Source organism: Ursus arctos, unplaced genomic scaffold (genome assembly GCF_023065955.2).
Source record: "Ursus arctos isolate Adak ecotype North America unplaced genomic scaffold, UrsArc2.0 scaffold_18, whole genome shotgun sequence".
NCBI lineage: Eukaryota > Metazoa > Chordata > Mammalia > Carnivora > Ursidae > Ursus > Ursus arctos.
This window is the reverse complement of record NW_026622852.1, coordinates 55,954,887-55,974,358: the sequence shown is the minus strand read 5'-3', so window position 1 is coordinate 55,974,358 and position 19,472 is coordinate 55,954,887. Positions and strand designations below refer to the sequence as shown.

The 19,472-nt window shown below is 50.2% G+C and overlaps 1 protein-coding gene across 15 annotated transcripts in view; it reads right to left on the bottom strand.

Moving 5' to 3' along the window:
• The window catches only part of PRRC2B (proline rich coiled-coil 2B), an 86,317-nt gene that overhangs the window by 25,228 nt on the left and 41,617 nt on the right, over window positions 1-19,472 (bottom strand). For 11 of the 15 annotated variants that reach the window (XM_048223416.2, XM_048223423.2, XM_048223418.2 and 8 more), the window contains 6 exons: window positions 18,947-19,089; window positions 14,167-14,257; window positions 11,043-11,235; window positions 7,062-7,377; window positions 5,205-5,395; window positions 2,407-2,602 (listed from right to left, as the gene is read on the bottom strand). In XM_048223416.2, coding sequence (XP_048079373.1) covers window positions 2,407-2,602; window positions 5,205-5,395; window positions 7,062-7,377; window positions 11,043-11,235; window positions 14,167-14,257; window positions 18,947-19,089 — 1,130 coding nt within the window. The remainder of the gene's footprint in view (window positions 1-2,406; window positions 2,603-5,204; window positions 5,396-7,061; window positions 7,378-11,042; window positions 11,236-14,166; window positions 14,258-18,946; window positions 19,090-19,472) is intronic. The other 4 variants (XM_048223419.2, XM_057313388.1, XM_057313389.1 and 1 more) reach the window with 4 other exon arrangements.

The window sequence follows — 19,472 nt, the reverse complement described above, 5'->3', positions numbered from 1 at the left end:
TAAGAAGCGTGCCCCTCGGGCACTCAAAGACTTCTGGAAATTTGCCATGAAGGCAACGGGAACTCCGGATGTGCACATTAACACCAGGCTCAACAACGTTGTCTGGGCCAAAAGAACAGGGAACGTTCCATCCCACACCCGTGTGCGGCTGTCCAGAAAACATTAACTAGGATAAAGATTCACCGAACAGGCTCCAGATGCTGGTTACCTATGTCACCGCTTTAAAAGATCTACAGACAGTTTATGTGGACGAGAACCAACTGCTAAGGATCAAACAAAAGCATAAAACCGCAGGACTCCGGGGTGAGCCTGCCTTCAGCTCAGGTCATGGTCCCAGGGTCCTGGGACCGGGCCCCACGGCAGGCTCCCTGCTTGGGCAGTCTGCTTCTCCCTCTCCCGCTCCCCTGCTTATGCTCTGACAAATAAATATAATCTTAAAAAAAAGTATGAAACTGCGATTAAAAAAAAAAAGCAAAAGCAGCAGCCAGAGAGAAAACAGAGCAGGTCACGCAGACACGAGTCACTCTCGGCAGCAACGGCGGCCCGAAGAAAATGAAATACTACCTTCGAGGTCCTGAAAGAAAGAACCGCCAACCTAGAATTCTACACCCCGCTAGAGAAAGGGTGTCATAAAGACTTTTTCAGGCAAAGAAAACCTACTGCCAAAAAATCTCCTGAAGAACCTGAGAGAACGTACTTCAGGGAGCAGCATGTTGCACCCAGCTGGGAGGACGACGCAAGAAAGAGAAGGCGGCAAAGCGGCGAGGGTACGGGCAGGCAGACCGGAAGCAGCACAGACTGCAGGAAACAACAAAAACGATGACGACGAAGTTGTGGGCCTGAGAACAAGGAGCTACAGTTCTAGGGAGCAACGGGAAGACAGACCGATGAGGTCATCAGAGCTCAGGTCAGGGGTAAGGACGCGGACTGGCCGTGGCAAGTCAGAGGTGGGTGTTAGAGTGTGAGGTAACCTCTAACACGGCAGAAAGAGAACGCAGAGCACAGCAACCAAAGAACAGGAAAACTTGCTCCAAAAAAAAGGAAGAAAAAGAAAAGCATACAAAAGCGAGATAAACAGAAGCATAAAATTCTGCAGAGAGTAGGAAATCCAAATCTTATACTCCCCAAGATCTAAAGGGAGGCACTTTGGCAATTAAAGTCATAGATTTTCAGAGTGGGGAAAACCATACACATCTTGTACGTATAAACTCCCCCGAAAAAGGGCTCAGAGAGGCTGACAGTAAAAAGATGGAAAAAAGACACCAAGTAACCACTCATCAAAAGAAAACTGGAATGATGACATTTACATGAGACAGAGTGGCCATCAGAGGGAGGGGGCACAATCAGGGGTAGCAGGTGCGACGTGACACCGAGGAGAACAAGCGCATCATTCCACGCCTGTCTGCCTGCAGACAGAGACAGCACAACCTGACAAGACTCAGGGATCCGACAGACCTCCGGTCAGGGCGGGAGACCTTCCCACAACTCTCGGTGAGTGATCGGGGGTAAGAGCTTGTGGTGGGATAGGTACGTGCGCACAGCAGTCAGCAAGTTCCAGGTAATGGGCCGCGTCCAATTGGACGATGATGTTCTTTTCAAGCAAACACAGAATGTTAAAACAAAAAAGATCTCAACAAATGCCAAGCAACCTAGATCGGGAGCTGGCTGGTGCACAAAAGCCCTTGAGGGAAACCTGACCTGCCACCTGTTTTTAAAAATAAGGTTTTATTGGAAAGCGACCAGGCTCGTTCAATTACTATTATCTTTGAACATTTTTGTTCTAAAACAGCAAAATGGAGTAGATGTTCAGAGCCTAAGATACTGACTGTCTCGCATTTATAGGAAGGTTTCCTGACCCCTGTTCTCTATCATCCAGACAATATCACCTGACCACAAAGTAACCACGTTAGCTATGTTATATTTACCACAATTAGTTAAAAAGAACAGAAAATTTCCAAAGGAATTAATGAGGAAAACAACAGAAATTAATGAAATAAAAGCCCAATAAAACGAAGGAATTAAGAAATCCAACGCTGCTTTAGAAATGGCATTACACAAACCTTGGGAAGGACAAACCCAGGACAAAAAGGAAGAGAGAAGGCACGAGAAACATTACGAACGGAAAGAGATACATTTCAATGGAAAAAAAAAAAGACAGAGGGACACAGCGCCACAGCAGGAACACCAGAACTCATTAAAACCATGTGCAACGCATGAGCCGATTCCGTGCGCTGGTACTATTACGTACTCTCACCTTGCAAACAACAAAACGTTACAACTCAGACTGGTCCTGTGAGTTACAGGACAGGCCGGACTGGAGTCCAGGTGGGTCTACCTCCCGAAGGAACACTCTTACCCCCACACCGTCCTAGACTCTACCGGCGTGGCCCACTGGAGCATGCTTACCCGAGGGGTGGAGGGCGGAGGGGTAGAAATCCACCGGGGCACGAGTGGGTGGGATTCTCGGGTCCATGTAGGAAGGCATCATCATCCACCTGGGGTCGAAGCCCAGCATCTGGGGGTGGTGGGGGTAGAAGGTGCGCTGTGGGTGGGAAGGCGGAGGGTACACGGGCTGCCAGTGCTGCATTTTATACAGCTGCTCCTGACCGGGGAGAGAGAGCAGGTTAGACGGGTGCCCCGGGGCAGAGCCCGAGCCTGCGTGTGTACTCACTTGCAAACACACACGTGCACACACAACACAAACGCACGCTCACGTACCCCCCACATACACACGCTCACGTGCACACACACCACAAACGCACGTTCACATACCCCCCACATACACACGCTCACGTGCACACATAACACAAAAGCACGCTCACATACCCCCCCATACACACACGCTCACGTGCACAAACACAAACGCACGCTCACATACCCCCCCAGTCACGTGCACACACACAACACACACGCTCACGTACCCCCCACAAACACACTCACGTGCACACACAACACAAACGCACGCTCACGTACCCCCCACAGTCACGTGCACACACACACAAACGCACGCTCACATACCCCCCACAAACACACTCACGTGCACACACAACACAAACGCACGCTCACATACCCCCCCAGTCACGTGCACACACAACACAAACGCACGCTCACGTACCCCCCATACACACACGCTCACGTGCACACACAACACAAACGCACGCTCACATATCCCCCCCACACACACGCTCACGTGCACACACAACACAAATGCACGCTCACATACCCCCCCCCATACATGCACAGTCACGCCAAGCCCGGGCTTGAGGAGTCCCTGATGGTTGCCCATAGCTCTCCGTGGAACAGCTCGAATCCCACCAGGCCCCATATGAGCTGCCCTCCCTGCCGCTAGCTTCAGCGCACACACACGACTGCCTGCCTCGTGGGGCCCTGGTTGCACACTGGGCCCTCCATCTAGAAGGCTCCTGCTCCCTCCATCCTGGCTCACCCCTGCTCTTCCTTCAGGTTTCCGCTTAAAACGCCCTTCCTCTGGGCAGCCCACCGCAAGTCCGCGGGCAGATCAGGCCGCTGTCCTCTGCTCCGCAACACCGGGACTTCTCCCCTCGGCAGCACTAACAGTAGGTTATTATTTAGTATTGCTGGTCTCCCCTCACAAAACCGTAAGAGACTACACGCCAAGGTCACCGCAGTCTCCCTGCCTCCTACCACCAGGCACGGCACATAGAAAAGTCATCGCACAAACGGTTATCAGCAAAACATTCAAATCAAGGTCCTAGACCCCGTGAGGGTTCACTTCCAGCCCTGCCCCATAGCATCGCTGACCCCTGCGGCTGCCCTCACAAGCACCCCCAGGATCGGCATTCCGGCAGGAGTCAGGCGCAGAGTGGGTCAAGGAGAGCTGACCAGCTGCGCCCTCCCCGTCAGCAAACAGGAAGGCCCGGGCCGGGTGCACCGGGCAGCTCTGTGGCCACTCGCTAGCACTCCATAAACACAGCTCTGGGCCGCGGGCCTCCACCCAGAGCTCCTCCTCCGTCTGGCCCCCAGGCCTCCAGGGAACCTGACCAGACAGCCTGTCTGCCAGGCTCCTTCGGCTAACCTGGTGCTGTCAGACTCCGTTCTATTCTTAAGGAAGGACTCACCCGTCCCCGCCCCCCAGAAGAGTAACTCTTTCGGCTGTGTCTGGCTGGAGTTACCCCAGAGACCTTACTGATCGCTAATTCTCCACCGAGCCCGTGAGTCGCCGCACGATGCCGGCTGACGCTGCGACACCACCAAAGGACAAGTAAGGTCACTTCCTGTTTATAGCTCAGGACCGGGTGAGCCTCTGAGATACCTCGGGGGGGCCCAGGGAAAGGAGGAGCCGAGGTGAAGGCTTCACAGGCCACTAAAAGAGAGTCCGGAAAAGGCTGAAGACCCTGAACTGTCTCCTAAGGCACACGTGTTCCGATCCACGCTCGGTGAGCGTTAACAATGACTGACGGCACATCTAGCCGCCGGGCAACGCGATGGCCACCTGTCGTCCGCTTCCCACCAAACGCTCTGCTCGTCCGTAAGAACCTGTTCCTCCACGCATCCCTCCTCGAAGACACACAGCCACCAAACAGTGCGCCCAAGGGGCCACCAGAGATTGGCGTGACGACAACCATCTCCCCCGTCATCCTCTCCGGGGCAAACAAGGTCCCTTGTGAGGTTTACGAACCGCTAACGCGGACGAGCCAGTCCACGGGAGCCCTCGCAGCCTCACCGCCACGCGAGGCCGCACTCAGACCTCCGGGCCCGTCCAAGGCCGCGCTCTACTGCGGGAGCTGCACCGTGAGGCTCGCCGTCCGTTCAACACCCTCACACCTACATCCTGAACCCGAAGCTAGCACGCTGCTCTGGCAGCTTGCCAAGCCCTACCGGGCCTCCTCCGTCCCCGGGAGGGTCCCCGCATGGACAGTGCCAGTCTAGGGAGAGGCCACAGTGTACCGCTCTGAATGAAAACACCAGTCTTCAAACTGCACTGAGTGCACACAGCACCAACACCTCCTTACCCACACCAGACAGCACGGCCAATACGCTACCAACGGTTTTATTCTTTCACGGGAGAAATCACTCGGAAAAATGAAAGATGGCCAGGGCTGATCTTCTAAGGCTCTAAGTTTTCAGGTGCCGCTCCTGACATCCCTGCCGGTGACGGGGATACAGGAGGGCAGATTTCCATCGAAGGGGGAGGGGACACCCACCGAGCAGTCCGATCTGTTTACCTGCTGCTGCTGCTGCTGCTGGCGCTGGAATCTGGGAGGAAGTGACTTCTGGTACTTGCTGAACTCCTGTGCAGGGGACCCAGCCTCCCTGGCCCCCTCCTCGCTGCCGCTCTGGGCCACAGCTGGAGGAGCCGTGGGGGCTTCTTCCGAAAACGTGTTGGGGGCTCCCTGGGCAGGGAACTCAGGAGAGCCTAGAGGACGAATAACCAGAAAAATGGCTGCAGTGAACTCACAAAAGCTGGGTCGCCCAAACGTTTACAGCAAAGGCTCGTTCTTGACGGCACGGACATTCCGCTGCCGGCCTCTTCACGGCCCCGAGCCCGGCACTGCCCCTGCATGCATGAGCTCACAGACTCCCGGTGATGCCATCCCTTCGGAGGTGAGAAAGCTAAGGGTCGAGAGGTCAGGTGAACTGCCGGAGATCACACAGTCTGTGGTGAGGCTGGGATTTGGTTCCAGGTGAGAGAGGTTTTACCGAAAAGGACTCCAGTAAACCGGAGAGCAGCCACCAGCTCGGCGACAGCCCACACCCATCATCGGAGCAGCAGGAGTCAGCGCAGCCAAAGCCCCGCGCCTCTCCTCGCCCGCTTCCTCATCGGTAAATGGAGGAGGGCAGTTCCCTGCTCTCTTGCCCCCATCCCAGCTTCCCATTCCTTTTTTTTTTTTCCCTTTGGTCCCCAGCTTCACTGAAGTGTAATTAACATCTCCATTCTTAATTCCACTCCAGGGGACAATCCAACCCCGACGTGAAGCCTGAGGGACCCGGTGGTACATCCCAGCGGGCGCCGCAGAGGCACCGGACAGGTGCACACGCAGCACCCAGGCCTGCCCTGAGGACCCGTCTCAACCGACCACGCTCACACCAGAGCACCCACTTCCTGGACTTTGCATCTCAGCGAGTACTGAGGCTGGGCACAGGCCGCACCCACACGTCCGGTCAAAAAAACAGAACCTTTGTCGGTTTCCCAGAGTTCCCTGGCCAGAAGGGGCTGAGGCCCAGCAGGTCAGGAGTAAGACCCGCTTGAGCATCTCTCAGAGACTGAACCTAACACCAGGCCCTTCTCTCCTAAAGAGGTGTCTTTAGTTCATTTAAGAGTATCACGAAGATGGGCGCCTGCATGGCTCCGTCAGTGAAGCATCTGCCTTCAGCTCAGGTCAAGATCTCAGCAGGGTCCTGGGATCGATCCTGCATTGGGCTCCCTGCTCAGCAGGGAGACTGCTTCTCCCTCTTTCTCTCCCTGTTTCTGCTCACGGTCTCTATCTCAGATAAATAAATAAAATCTTAAAAAAAAAAAAAAAGAGGATCTCACAAAGAACAGAGCTGGCTGTGCTCTTTCAAACTGCTACAAGAGCCTCTCTCCACCACGCAACGCTGTTCAACGTCCCGTACGTAGCCACGTGATCCGTTCCTTGCAGAATTAATGCCAGGAAGAATGCACTCTGACAAGCAGATGGGTTTCTCTCAGTGTCACAAAAGTACGTTCTTTGTGATTTTCTGAAATGAACTGTAAGGACCCTGTGCTCGTACTGAAGTCCTCCTGGTTGAGCAGCGGCAGGAACGAGAACAGGGACGAGGACAAGGACACAGCTGGTAACGCGCACACTTCCCGCCTTCCGTACTCTCTCTCCCGTGGCTGTACTACTTCCATCCCACGTCACAGATGAGGGAACAAGCGCCGGGGAAGCGCAGTGCGGAGCCGCGACAGGCAGTGGACCCAGGCCAGAACTCAAGGACCACCACTTCCCCGCATGCCCTCGCTGTGCACTGCGGGGTGCGCCAGGAGCCAGGGAGACGCAAACAGAGCACCGCCAACGGCCCAGGGTGTCGGGTTCATGGCACCAGGGCCCAGCATTTACCTTTGCGCACAGCAGGGCCATTCTCCTGCGGGGGCGGCTTCTCGGTGCCTGGAGATCGGGGCACTTCCTTCTCTGCCTGTTTCTGGGCCTCGCCCGCCCTCTGAGCCTGCTTGCACTTCTGGTCCAGCTGCTTGAGCTTGGCGGCACAGGCAGCCAGCCTCTCTTCCCGGGCTCGGCGCTCCTCCTCCTCCCGGCGCTTGCGGGCTCGCTCCACCGCCTCGGACATCTCTGACTGCACGAACTTCTGCCGTGGGGGTGGCTTGTCCTCTTTGTCCTCAATAGACTGTTGCCGGAACATGCTGCCCAGCGAGGCCTTCTGCCCAGAGAACAAAGTCAGATGAAACAACGGGCCCCAGGCCCGGGAGACGGTCCACCCCACCATGCGATCCGTTCTCCTTCCCAAGAGCCCTGAGCACTTTTAAGAGGCAGCAGTCACGTACTGGGTGGACCTGGGTTTCAATCCTGCTTGGCCCTTTACTAACGTGCAGTGAGGTCTGGGCAAGCGCCACCGTTCTCTACCTCAGCTCCCCCCGGGTAAGCTGGGGACAAAGGAGGCCCTGGGGACAGTGGATGTGCAACAAAGGACACACAAAGTGCTCTGCACCGTGACCGACACGGGAAACAGAGCCTAGACGCGGTCACACGGCTAACGCGCGCACAGGATGGGCCTCCACGGCTAGTGGACAGGAGCAGGCAGCCACGCATCCGTCATCTGAGTTACAAAACTGCCCTCTCTCTCATGAAAATACAGAAAGCTCCAGGTGTAAAGGAGCACAAGAAATTAAAATTCAGTCAGACATGTGGTTTCGAAGTGACTTTTCATATAAAAACATCTCTTTGGGCCACTTCATCCACTTCTGAGCCTCTCCCGGGTTGCCAGTTACTGGGCAACCAGTGGGACGCCCTCTCGGCCCTGGGAAGGTTTCGCCCTGGTGTGCCGGGAGTGGAGCTGCAGGCAGGGTACATCGCAGCACAGAGGATGGGCAGGTGTAACAGGCCAGTCACCGCAACTGCAGTAAGAACGACCACCAAAAGCCAGAGCTTCCCGTGCTGGGTGCTAGTGACGGACGCACACAGGGGTCATCGGTCCTCAAACATAAACAAACAAGACCTGCGCCTCTTCTCGTGTGCTCATGAGCCCTGCACGAAAGCGCCACGTGACACATTTACTACAGTCAAGGACTCTCTCCTGAAAGTTAACTTCTCGTGATCCAGAGACAATAATGACAATCAGAGAAGATGAGGAACTTCGAACTTGGAAGCATAAAAGCACTTTCAGATGATGGGACTGGGGCCGAGGTGGGCACTTCCCTTTCACGTTGCCCGGGACCAGGCCTGCTCTGGGACGCTGTGCACGGTGGCACCCCGGGCCTACACCATTTACCTACCCCTCCCCACCCCGGGCTCCCAAAAATGAAAGAGCAGAATCAAAGGGCATATGTGTAACTGCAGCAAGACGTCTGGAGTGCCCTTCTGAAGTGCCATTTCCCAGACCCCGTGCTCTGCAAAGTGTTTGAACTTTTCAGAAATCTGAATGCATAAATCATAGAGTCTTTTTCTTTGTTGACTCCGTTAACTCACATCGTTGTTTACGAGCAGATCGAAGTGAGTACTGAGCAACCCCGATACAGGAATGAAATCTGGATTAACTGCAGGGCAATTTCCAAGAACAGCTCTGTGTCAATTCTGTTTCACTTCTGTGTGCCCTATACCTAGCACAGTGCCTGGCACACGGTAGGTGCTCAACACAAAAAAGACTGAAGATAAAGGCATTTTCACCCCATATGATGTGGAACCAGAGTCCCTTAAATGGCAAAGTGCATTAAAGATGGCAATTCTGTTACTGCTGTCGTTTTGCCAAATGTATTTGAATAACTCTGCGCCCCTGAACAATCAGTTCCAAAGTCATGAAGTGTGGCCCAGCGAGGCAGGCATCCGGTGCCAGGCAGTCATGGCGGCCAAGGGAGGTGGTCAGAGCCCAGGCAGGGAGGGGAGGGTGTCCACATGGAGATGTGGCTGGTGTGGGAGTTAGAGCCCAAACAAGCTGGGTGAGGAGGCAATGCATAAGGAGAGGTGGCCCAGCAGGGAGATTCGGGGCAAGTGGGGCGGGGGGCTGACAGCTGAGTGGGAAAGGGGGGCGTCTGTGCAAGGGAGAGAGGGTGGGGGAGAAATGGGAGACCGGTCACACCTAGGGGGACTGATGAAGTAAGCGTGACTACTAGGGACAATGGGAACAGACGCTCACTGCTGGAGAGAGGAGTTACAGATACACGGTGGGAGAACCAAGCTGGACTGTGTGCAACCAGAGATATCACTGTGAAGTCACGGTTCTCCACACAGAGAAAGAAATAATACCGACTCGCACGTGTATCACCCGCATCTGTACATACGTACACAGCTTTCCTCACCCTGTCCACCGAGAAGGCCCAGGAGCAGTGATGCCCCAAGAGGAGTGAGCATTCCCGATACCCACACATTGGTTTCTAAGCATCATAAGGGCTGATTCCAGGCAAGGCAAGGTAAGGACAAAATGACCTTGGGAAAAAAGAAGAAAGGAGAAGGAGAAGAGAAGAAGAAGAGAAGAAGAAAGAAAAGAAAAGGAAAGGAAAGAGAAGAGAAGAGAAGAGAAGAAAAAAGAAAAGAAAAGAAAAGAAAAGAAAAGAAAAGAAAAGAAAAGAAAAGAAAAGAAAAGAAAAATCTTGTCCTATCAGAAAGCAAGGAAACCGCTCAGTAATGGATGGGACACATTAGGGACAGACGCCAGCCTGAAGAGGCTCCCGACAGCCAAATCAAACACACTCGCAGCTTCAAAACAACGAGAGGAACAGATTATAGCCCATTTAATATAAACAAGTAAACGCGAAGTTTAACGGGAAACTGGACAGTCATAGTTTCAAAGTATCTCCCCACAAATTTCTCATCAATTACAAATGCGGAAGAGAGAACCTCCACAGTGTGAAATTCGGTGGACATTAAAACCTTAGTCAAGAGATCGGAGGGAAGGCTGTCAGAGCGCGGACAGAATGGAATCATGTCACGTGGTGGGATGCGAGGAGTCGGTGTCATTTCTGAGACATTCGAGCCAAAAACGGAAACCGTGGACCTAACCGTGAGGAAACACTGGACAAACCCAACTTGAGGTAAATTCCACAAAATCTGGAATGGCTTGGATGGCTTGCAATCTCCACGAGTGTCGAAGTCACGAGAGTAAGGAAGGCTGAGGGGCTACTGTGGATGGAGGGCAGCCTGTGCTTCTGAAGGGGATTCTTCTGTACTAAGGACACTGATGGAACAAACGGCACAAGCTGGCTGGGGTCTGAGGATGGGACGACAGTGATTATCAACACTAACGTCCTGGTTTTGACTATGGTTACCTACGAGGCTGAAAATAAATACCAAAGTGCTCTGCGGTGACAGGGCCTGACCAGCCTGGCCACTTACTCCATAAATGGTTCAGAGAAAAATATTCTTTGCATTGTGCTTCTAACTTTTCTGTAAGTCTGTGACTGTTGCAACATTTTAAAAGAATTTTTTTTTTTTTTTTTAAATGAAAAATCAAGAGAGAAAAATGTCCACCTAGGGGCGCCTGGGTGGCTCAGTCGTTGGGCGTCTGCCTTCGGCTCAGGGCGTGATCCCAGGTTCCTGGGATCGAGCCCCACATCGGGCTCCTCCGCTGGGAGCCTGCTTCTTCCTCTCCCACTCCCCTGCTTGTGTTCCCTCTCTCACTGGCTGTCTCTTTCTGTCAAATAAATAAATAAAATCTTAAAAAAAAAAAAAAGAAATGTCCACCTAGGACTTTTCAGAACCCAGCCACGGAGCTCAGTGAAGCACAAAGGCATAGGACAGACAACCGGACGAGCTGTTGTGCTGCTGTCTTGGAACTCTGGAACTCTGGTGAGATGAATTTGAACAGAGCAGGTGTGTGCGTGCGTGTCCCCCAAGCTAATCACAGGCACAGAACCCCTCCAGTGACCACGGTACCTGGTAGTCAGGGCCGGACGCCCAGCTGTGAAGCTTCCTGGAAGGTGGCTGAGGTTCTGGCACTTTCCGGACGACACGGGTCACACCCACCGCTTCGCCCCAGTCCTTTCCTTCCTCTTGGGGACGCTTGGCATCAGCACTGTCTGCGGAGCTCATTGACAACTGCCGCTGCCGTCTGGGGTCCCAACTGCTCCTGGGACAGACCGCAGTGAGCGTGAGTTTTCCCAGTCAGCCCAAGTGCGGTTTGGTCTTACCCGTCAGAGGGCCTCAGGAATCCCCAAGCCAGCTGTCCATACACCAATGTCCTTCCCTGGAACAGACCTAGCCCGCTGTGGGTGAGAGGACATGCCTGGAACACCAAAATCCAGCACGAACATTTACCAAGGCACTCTAACACACGAAACTCCAGGTGGGGCGCTTCACATCCATTACTTCGTTTACGGGGAAAAAAGTCCTTACTCCCCCATTTTAAAGGGTTGGTAACAGAGTCTCAGAGAGGTTGGGGAGCTGTCCCCCCAAGGAGAGCAAACAGATTTAATCTAGGATCCCAGATGGAGGTCCTTTTCCTTAGACTATGGCTCCTTCCCTGTGCTTTGCATAAAGGACGTGCTCAATTTTCAAACAGCAAAAGACAGCTCACTGAATGATGCCATAACACAGACAGCAAGAGGAGGAAGCCAACAGATGCAGCACGGAGAAGGAGAAGAGGGGTTCCAAATGGAGGCTGGAAGGGAATGGAGATCTGTACAGTGCTCACCTTTACATGCTGCAGGGGAAACAAAGGCACGAGGGTAAAATGAGTGTGCATTTACAAAGCAGCGCTTTTGTGCAAAGGAAGCGCCCAGCACACATCAAGGAGTTCAGAGAAAAGCAGGGCTCAGGTGTGGCTAGTACGTGTCTGCGTGTGTCCACGCAACAGGTGCAGGGAAGGCGGAGGGAAGACGAGGCCAGTAAGGTGCCTTAGATCACGGCAGGGCAGCAACTACTACTGACTCCTGACACCACTTTGAGAGGCACCAAGACCACACAAGGCTCCTGATCGACCAGGAAAGACGACTAAGGCACAGTGTGGAAGAAGGACACGAGCTGGCTAACCTCTGAATGGTCCAGAAAAGAAAGGATGTGGTCCCGGTGGCCCAGAGACAATGAACAGGAAGGGATGGGGTCCAGGGAAATATCAGGAACCCATCATGGATGGCGAAACAAAGAAGATTTAAGGAAGACCTGGGAGCATGCAGGAGACTCACAACCAACTCAGAGAACACCGAGAGAAGGGCAGGTTCGGGGGGGTGGCTTGGGGACTCTCAATTCGAGATGTCCTTGGTCACAGCCAGCAGCGAAGCTGGGTCCAAACCCTTGCTTAACTCTCTCAATTGAATATTCCATTCACGTCCACTGAAAGAGACGAGGAACACAGTGTCCCACTGCTCTCTAAGTCTGTAAAATCGTACGTCTTTGCCTTTGATTTTAATTCTTGCTCACAATTCCTTCTGAGTTTAGTGTTCCAAGAACTGACCCAAGATACTTCCCAAGTGCATTCAAAGCTTCAGTTAAAATCAAACAGCATTAAAATAAATTAGAGAAGCCTCAATTAGTTAACTGTTTGTGTATCAGAGAAAAAGTAGCAGAAGGTCACTACCTACTCCCTCTAGAAGGACTTTAAAGTAAATAACATGGAAAAACAAAGAAAAAGACTTGCAGACTCAACTATGTAAACATTCAGTTATTGACAATAAAACTGACAAAAGGAAAAACATCAAAGCATTAATATCTAAATGATATAAAACATTAATCACATTTTAAAGGCGACATAGAAAGTCTATTAAATGAATATACAAAGGAAATAGGCAATCCCACACAAAGGAAAGCATTCATATTTGCTGGTATTCAAGAAAAATAAAAATAAATATAAAAGCAAATTAAAGCAGCCATAGGTACTATTTAAAAAGTACTAGCCAGGGGCGCCTGGGTGGCTCAGTCAGTGAAGCGTCTGCCTTCAGCTTAGGTCAGGACCCCAGGGTCCTGGGATCGAGCCCTACATCCGGCTCTCTGCTCAGCGGGAAGCCTGCTTCCCCTTCTCCCTCTGCCCCTCCCCTGCTTGTGCGTGCGTGCGCGCGCGCTCGCTCTCTCTCTCTCTCTCTCTCTCTCTCTCAAATAAACCAATAAAATCTTAAAAAAAAGAAAAAAAAAAAAGTACTAGCCAGGGGAGCCTGGCTGGCTCAGTCTGTAGAGCATGCAACTCTTGATCTCACGGTCATGAGTTCGAGCCCCATGTTAGGGATGGAGTTTACTTTAAAAATAAAAATTACTATCCAATCAATGGTATTAAGACAGAACTAGAGGGACCAAACTACAATGAGGTATTTTTCAAAGGGCATTATAGGTCAAATAAGTCCAATGAAATGATCCGTAAAGACAGAAAAGAATGAAGTGGTCAAGCAAGTTCAGGAAATCTGGCATACCCCATTCAGAGCTTCTTCCACCTCGCCAAAGCCCCCGGACGTGCTTCAGCACGCATATCCGAGGCTCGGGGCAACCGTGGAGTAAAGGAGTAAGTTGAACCCCGGTGGTTTCCCAAACTTGCCTGGCCAGAGAACCCCTTCTTTCTTTCTTTTTTTTTTTTTTAAGATTTTATTTATTTATGTGACAGAGAGACAGCCAGCGAGAGAGGGAACACAGCAGGGGAATGGGAGAGGAAGAAGCAGGCTCCCAGCAGAGGAGCCTGATGTGGGACTCGATCCCAGAACGCCGGGATCACACCCTGAGCCGAAGGCAGACGCTTAACGACTGCGCTACCCAGGTGCCCCCAGAGAACTCCTTCTGGGCACCATATCCACAAGCGATCTGTGCAGCAAGCGGTGCACACACACACTCGGGGAAACACTGGCACAGCGGTTAAGACCACTAGGACTCAGCCAGCCAGCCGTGCTGGGATGCACACCCTGGCTCCCGCCCCACATAGCCGTCCCATCCGCAGAAGGGAAACCATATCTGCCCGTGACCGGGAAATGCACTTGGCACGGGGACCAGCTCACGGCCGCAGCGATCAGCAGGGACGCGTGTGCATCCGTTGTGGTGAAGCCCCAAGGAGCGGCGCTAGGAGCAGTGATGGGGGAATCCTTACCACTTCGGCCTGCCATCCTTCCCAACTTCTTCCTCCTCTTCATCATCACTGAACTTCAGTTTCTCGGAGTAGTCCACTTCCTCATGAAGGCCTACAACAGGAGGAGGGCCAGGGAGACCACGAGAAGCCAAGTCTCAGCAGTGCTAAGAGCGCCACGCTGGGGCTTTCCTCCAGTCAGGGCTCATACTGGCGCAACGGAGGACAAGGGCAACCCGGCCAAGCGCCACCACGACAAATACCGCAGATAAAGGGAGGGACAGCTCTGGCTTCGGGTGATGGCAAGGCAGCCCGGTCAGATTAACCTTTCCAGATAACAGTTCTTGAATCGGGACAAAATATTTCACAAACATATTAGAAGGTACGGAAGAGTGAACAAAAAAGCAGGCAAAACTAGACGGGAGTCCAACCTGGCAACACAGAGGCTTGGCCAGGGGGATCTGTGAGCTGCTGCTGGGCCCCAGGGCACTCCCCGGCCCGAGGGGCTCAGGGGGCAGTAAGTGCCCACCAACTGACAAGTGGGCATACAAAACGTGGGAGATCCAAACAGGGAAATAGTATTTTGGCCATAAAAATGAATACGGACACACATCTCAACAAGATGAATCTTGAAAACATGCTCAGTGAGAGAAGCCAGACAGCAAAGGCCACACACTATACGGTGTGCTTCCATTTATATGAAATGTCCAGAATAGGCAAAACCACAGAGACAGAAAGTAAATCAGTGGTTGCCAGAGGCTTTGTGCGGGGGTGGGGGTAACTGGGAGTGGCTTCTAATGGTACAGTGTGCTGGTTTTGTGGGTGATGGAAATGTTCTGGAACCGGACAGTGGAAAGGGCTGCACAAGCGTGTGAATGTACTAAACCCACTGAACTGTGGACTTCGGAAGGACAGATTTAATGGTATGTGAAATTTGTTATGTGAACTATAGCTTTTAAAAAAGGAAACGAAAAGTCCAATACAATTACAAAGCAGATGTGATGAAAAAGCAAGTGTTAACTATATGCTGTCCAGATCCTGAGTTTCAATACAAACACGAACGGTTGAGAGGAAAGAGATTAAAGAAAAAAAGACACGCTGTGAAAACAGTTAACATCAGAGCAATGATCTAACATAGGACAGAAGAGACCCCCCCAAGACAAGAAGCATTTCTAGTGATAAAGGACATCTGAAAACAATACAAAGGCTCAAGAGATCAGTCATAAACATTACAAACGTGCATATGCCTGATAACAGCTTCGGAACCACTGAAGCAGAAACCTGACAGAATTAAAGGGAGAAATAAATAAACCCGCACTCACAGTGGAGAATTTCACATCTCATTTGGTAACTGAGAGAATCAGACAAAAATATAAGTATGTAACAGCCAAAGGACACTATCAACCACTTCGACAGTGACTAAACTGGTATTTATACACGCTCAACAACTGTATACACATTCTTTTCAAATGCACTTGAAATTGTCACCAAGACAGATGATATCCTGGTCATAAAGTACGTCTCAGTACGCTGAAAAGAACTGAAATCATACAGTGTCTGCTCTCAGACTATAATGAAATTAAATCAGAAATCCTGAAAGCCCTAATAATTAAAATGAACAGATAAATAAAATAGAAAACAATCCAACAATGGAGAAAATTAAAGCCCAAAACTGCCTCTTAAGAGAGAAAGATTAATAAAAAAGAATAACTCCTTGGCAGAAGTGAGTAAGAAAAAGAGGAAAAATACAAATTACCCAATTACTGGGAATGAAAGAGGGACTGTCACCGCAGAGCCTAAGGAATCAAAAGGAAAAGGAATGAGATCAACAACTTTACACCAATAAATTCAACTCAACAGAAATGAACTAATCCCTTGAAAAACACAACTTATTAAGTACTGACAAAAACAACAAAGGAAATCTGAGTAGCCCTGTAATTAATCAAAGAAACTAAATTTATTATCAAATATGTCACCACAAAGAAAACTCCAGGGTCAAATCATTTCACTGGTGAATTTTATCAATCGTTTATGAGAGAAACAATATCGAACTTACAGAAACTCTTTCCAAAAGTAAAGAAGGAACATTTTCCCACTCCTCTTAGGAGTCCAGCATAACCCAGGATCAAAACCCAACAAAGACATTAAAAGAAAAGAAAATCAGAGAACAGTATCTGCCACGGATACAGACACCAAGAACCTTAATAAAGCATCAGCGCACTGAATCTAGGCATACAAAAAGGTAGAGTTTATTCTGGGAATGCAAGGTTGGCTTAGCACTAAAAATAAATACATAAATACATACATACATACATACATACATAAATAAATAAATAAATAAATATCAACCAATTAATGCAGTCCTCCAAATCACCAAAATAAAGGAGAAAAATCTTATGATCACAGACAAAGAAAAAGTTATTTAACAAAATTCAATACCAATTCATGATTTAAAAAACAAAACACTCAGCAAACTAGAAATAGAAGGAAATCCCTCCATCTGATACAGAACACCCAAAACCCTATAGCTGACATCTGATTTAACGGTGAAACACTAAACACTTTCTCCCCAAGATAAGGAACAAAGAGCTTGAACAAAGCACTGTACTGGAAGTACCACACTGCATTTAGACAAGAAAAAGAAATAAAGGGCATATTATCTGAAAAGAAGACACAAAAGTCTCCCTCTTTATAGGCAACGTGATGGTTTATGTAGAAAATTCTAAGAAATCAACAAAAACCAGCAAAACTAATCAGTGAAATTCAGCAAAGTGCCTGGTACAGGTCCATACACAAAAATCAACTGTTTATACAACACAAAATATGAAAATGAAATTAAATTAAAAAAAAATCAATGCCATTTACAGCAGCACCAAAAAATATAAACCACTTCGGAATAAACTTAACAAAAGATATTCAAGACCTCCACACTGAAAACGGTGAAACACAGCTGAGAAAAATCAGATTCACCAAGTTCCCAGGGGGGAAGATTCAAAACTAAAGTATCATTTTATCCAGAAATACATCCAACACAGTTCTAACCAAAATGCCTGCGGGCTTTTTGTAAATACTGACAGGCCGATTCTAAGTTCATATGGGAATGGAAAGACCTTATAGTAGAAAAATCTTGAAAAAATAGTCGATCTTGAAAAGGAACAAGGCTGGAAAACTTACGCGACCTGCATTTAAGACTCACTATGAAGCGACAGTGTGGTGTTGCCCTGAGGATGAATAAATACATCAAGGGAACAAACAGCGTCCAGAAACAGACCCACACTTACCTGGTCAATTCATTTTTGGCAAAGGTGCCAAAGCAAAATTCAATAGGGAGAGGGAAGTCCTAACAAATGGTGCAGAACCACTAGAGATCCTTACGGATTAAAATGGGCCAACTCCTAGCTTACGCACAAAAATTCATTCAACACAGACCACGGACCCAAAAACAAGAGTTGAAACTGTAGAAAATAAGGGAGTATCTTTGCTGTCAGGGGGAGACAAAGATTTTTAGACAGGACGCAAAAGAAATAACTATAAAAAACACAATGAATACATTCAGCTTCATCAAAATAAAAAAAAACTTCAGCTCATCAAAACCCAGTGCTAAAAAAATGAACAGACAAGAGGGGCCCAGGTGGCTGTCGGTTAAGTGTCCAACTCTTGGTTTCGGCTCAGGTCATGCTCTCACGCGTCCTGGGATCGAGCCCCATGTCGGGCTCTGCCCTCAGCGTGGAGTCTGCTTGAGATTCTCAGATTAATCTCTCTTGCCCTCTGCCCTTTCCCCGACTCTATGCTCGTGCTCTCTCTCCCTCTCACCCTCTCTCAGATGAATAAATAAATCTTGAGAAAAAAAAAAAAAACGACAAAGAAGGCAAACAATGGGAAAAAATATTTGTAAAACATTAAGTTGCAAAGGACTTGCATCCATGACTTGTACCCTACCACTGAGAAAGAAAAAATAAATAAAATACACCAGTAGCCAAATAACACATGAAAACTTGTTCATCATCATTAGTCATCAGCAAAATGCAAATGAAAAGCACAATGAGACACCACTACACACCCACTAGAATGGCTAAAATTAAAAAGACTAATCACGTGGAAGTGTTGTGAGGGCGCCGAGAAACCCAGTTCTCAAACCCTGCTGCCAGGAACACAACCTGGCACAGCCACCACGGAGAAAGGTGTAGGTGGGTCTCACAGGCCCAACCGCACATCTTCCCTTTGACCTGACGATTCCATTCCTGGGTATTTACCGAAGACAAATGAAAATATGATTCATAACGGAACCTCCCTCAGAAGAGGGGAGGCCCTGGGCAGCACCGGGGGAGGAAGGCTGGCTGGCTGGCTGGTGGGGGAAAGTTCTGGAAAGTCCTCTCAATGGGAGGTGTGCTACACACATGTATCCCTCTGTCAAAACTGCACAGTGAAATGAGCACCTTCAGTGTAATTAAAATTTACTTGAAAGCAAACAAAAAGAATTTTAAGAAAAACAATCGGGCTGGCGGACAGGGCGTGGTACTTGTTAAAGCTAGGTGACGGGAAGCTGGGGGTTCGCTGCCCCATTTACAGTTTTAACTTTTCCATTCTAAAAAGTCGTTTTAGAACGTTAACAAAACCTCCCCTGCATCTAAGAGCAAGAGGAAGACCCCCGGAAGCCACGGCTCGGTGAGGCAGCCACGGCTGGCGAGCACCCAGGAGGGCCCTGCAGCTGCCGCCCGCCCCACAGCCCCGCTCCGGCCCGCGGGGACACCACCTACTTCGCAGCCCGGCCAGCGACTCTGGCCCTGAAAGCCCCACAACCCACCTGCCCAGCCGTCGTCAGCGTCGGCGTCCAGGTCATCCAGGCCCTTCAGGTTTTCAGCGTTGATGATAGTGGGCCGCGGCGCCCGGCCCACCAGCTGCCTCAGCGGGCGGATGGGGCGAGTCGTTCCCAGCCTGCTTTCTTTTCTGACGAGGGCGAGAAGAGCAAAGATCTGGCCTCACGTCAAGTATACAGATGGAAGCAAAACCCAATACTTCTCCCCAAAATAAGTCCTACATTGCAAAGGTTCATGGCTGCATTTAATATTTAAATCATCTCCTTTTAAAAGAAACCTATAACGAACAAACATATCCCAGAGAGAAGTTCTGCCTCGTTCTGCAGTTTTCTATACTCAGCACAACGCCCAGGTCAGCACCCCAAAAACGTGCCAAAGCTTCAACTCTGTCAGAAACGTACAATCCTAACCCAACCCCGTCCAGCTCCAGATCCCAGCCGCCCCACACACCCTGCAGCTCGGAGTGGCTTTTCCGGTCCGCCGTGGTGTCCAGAAGACAAAGCACCTCCGTAT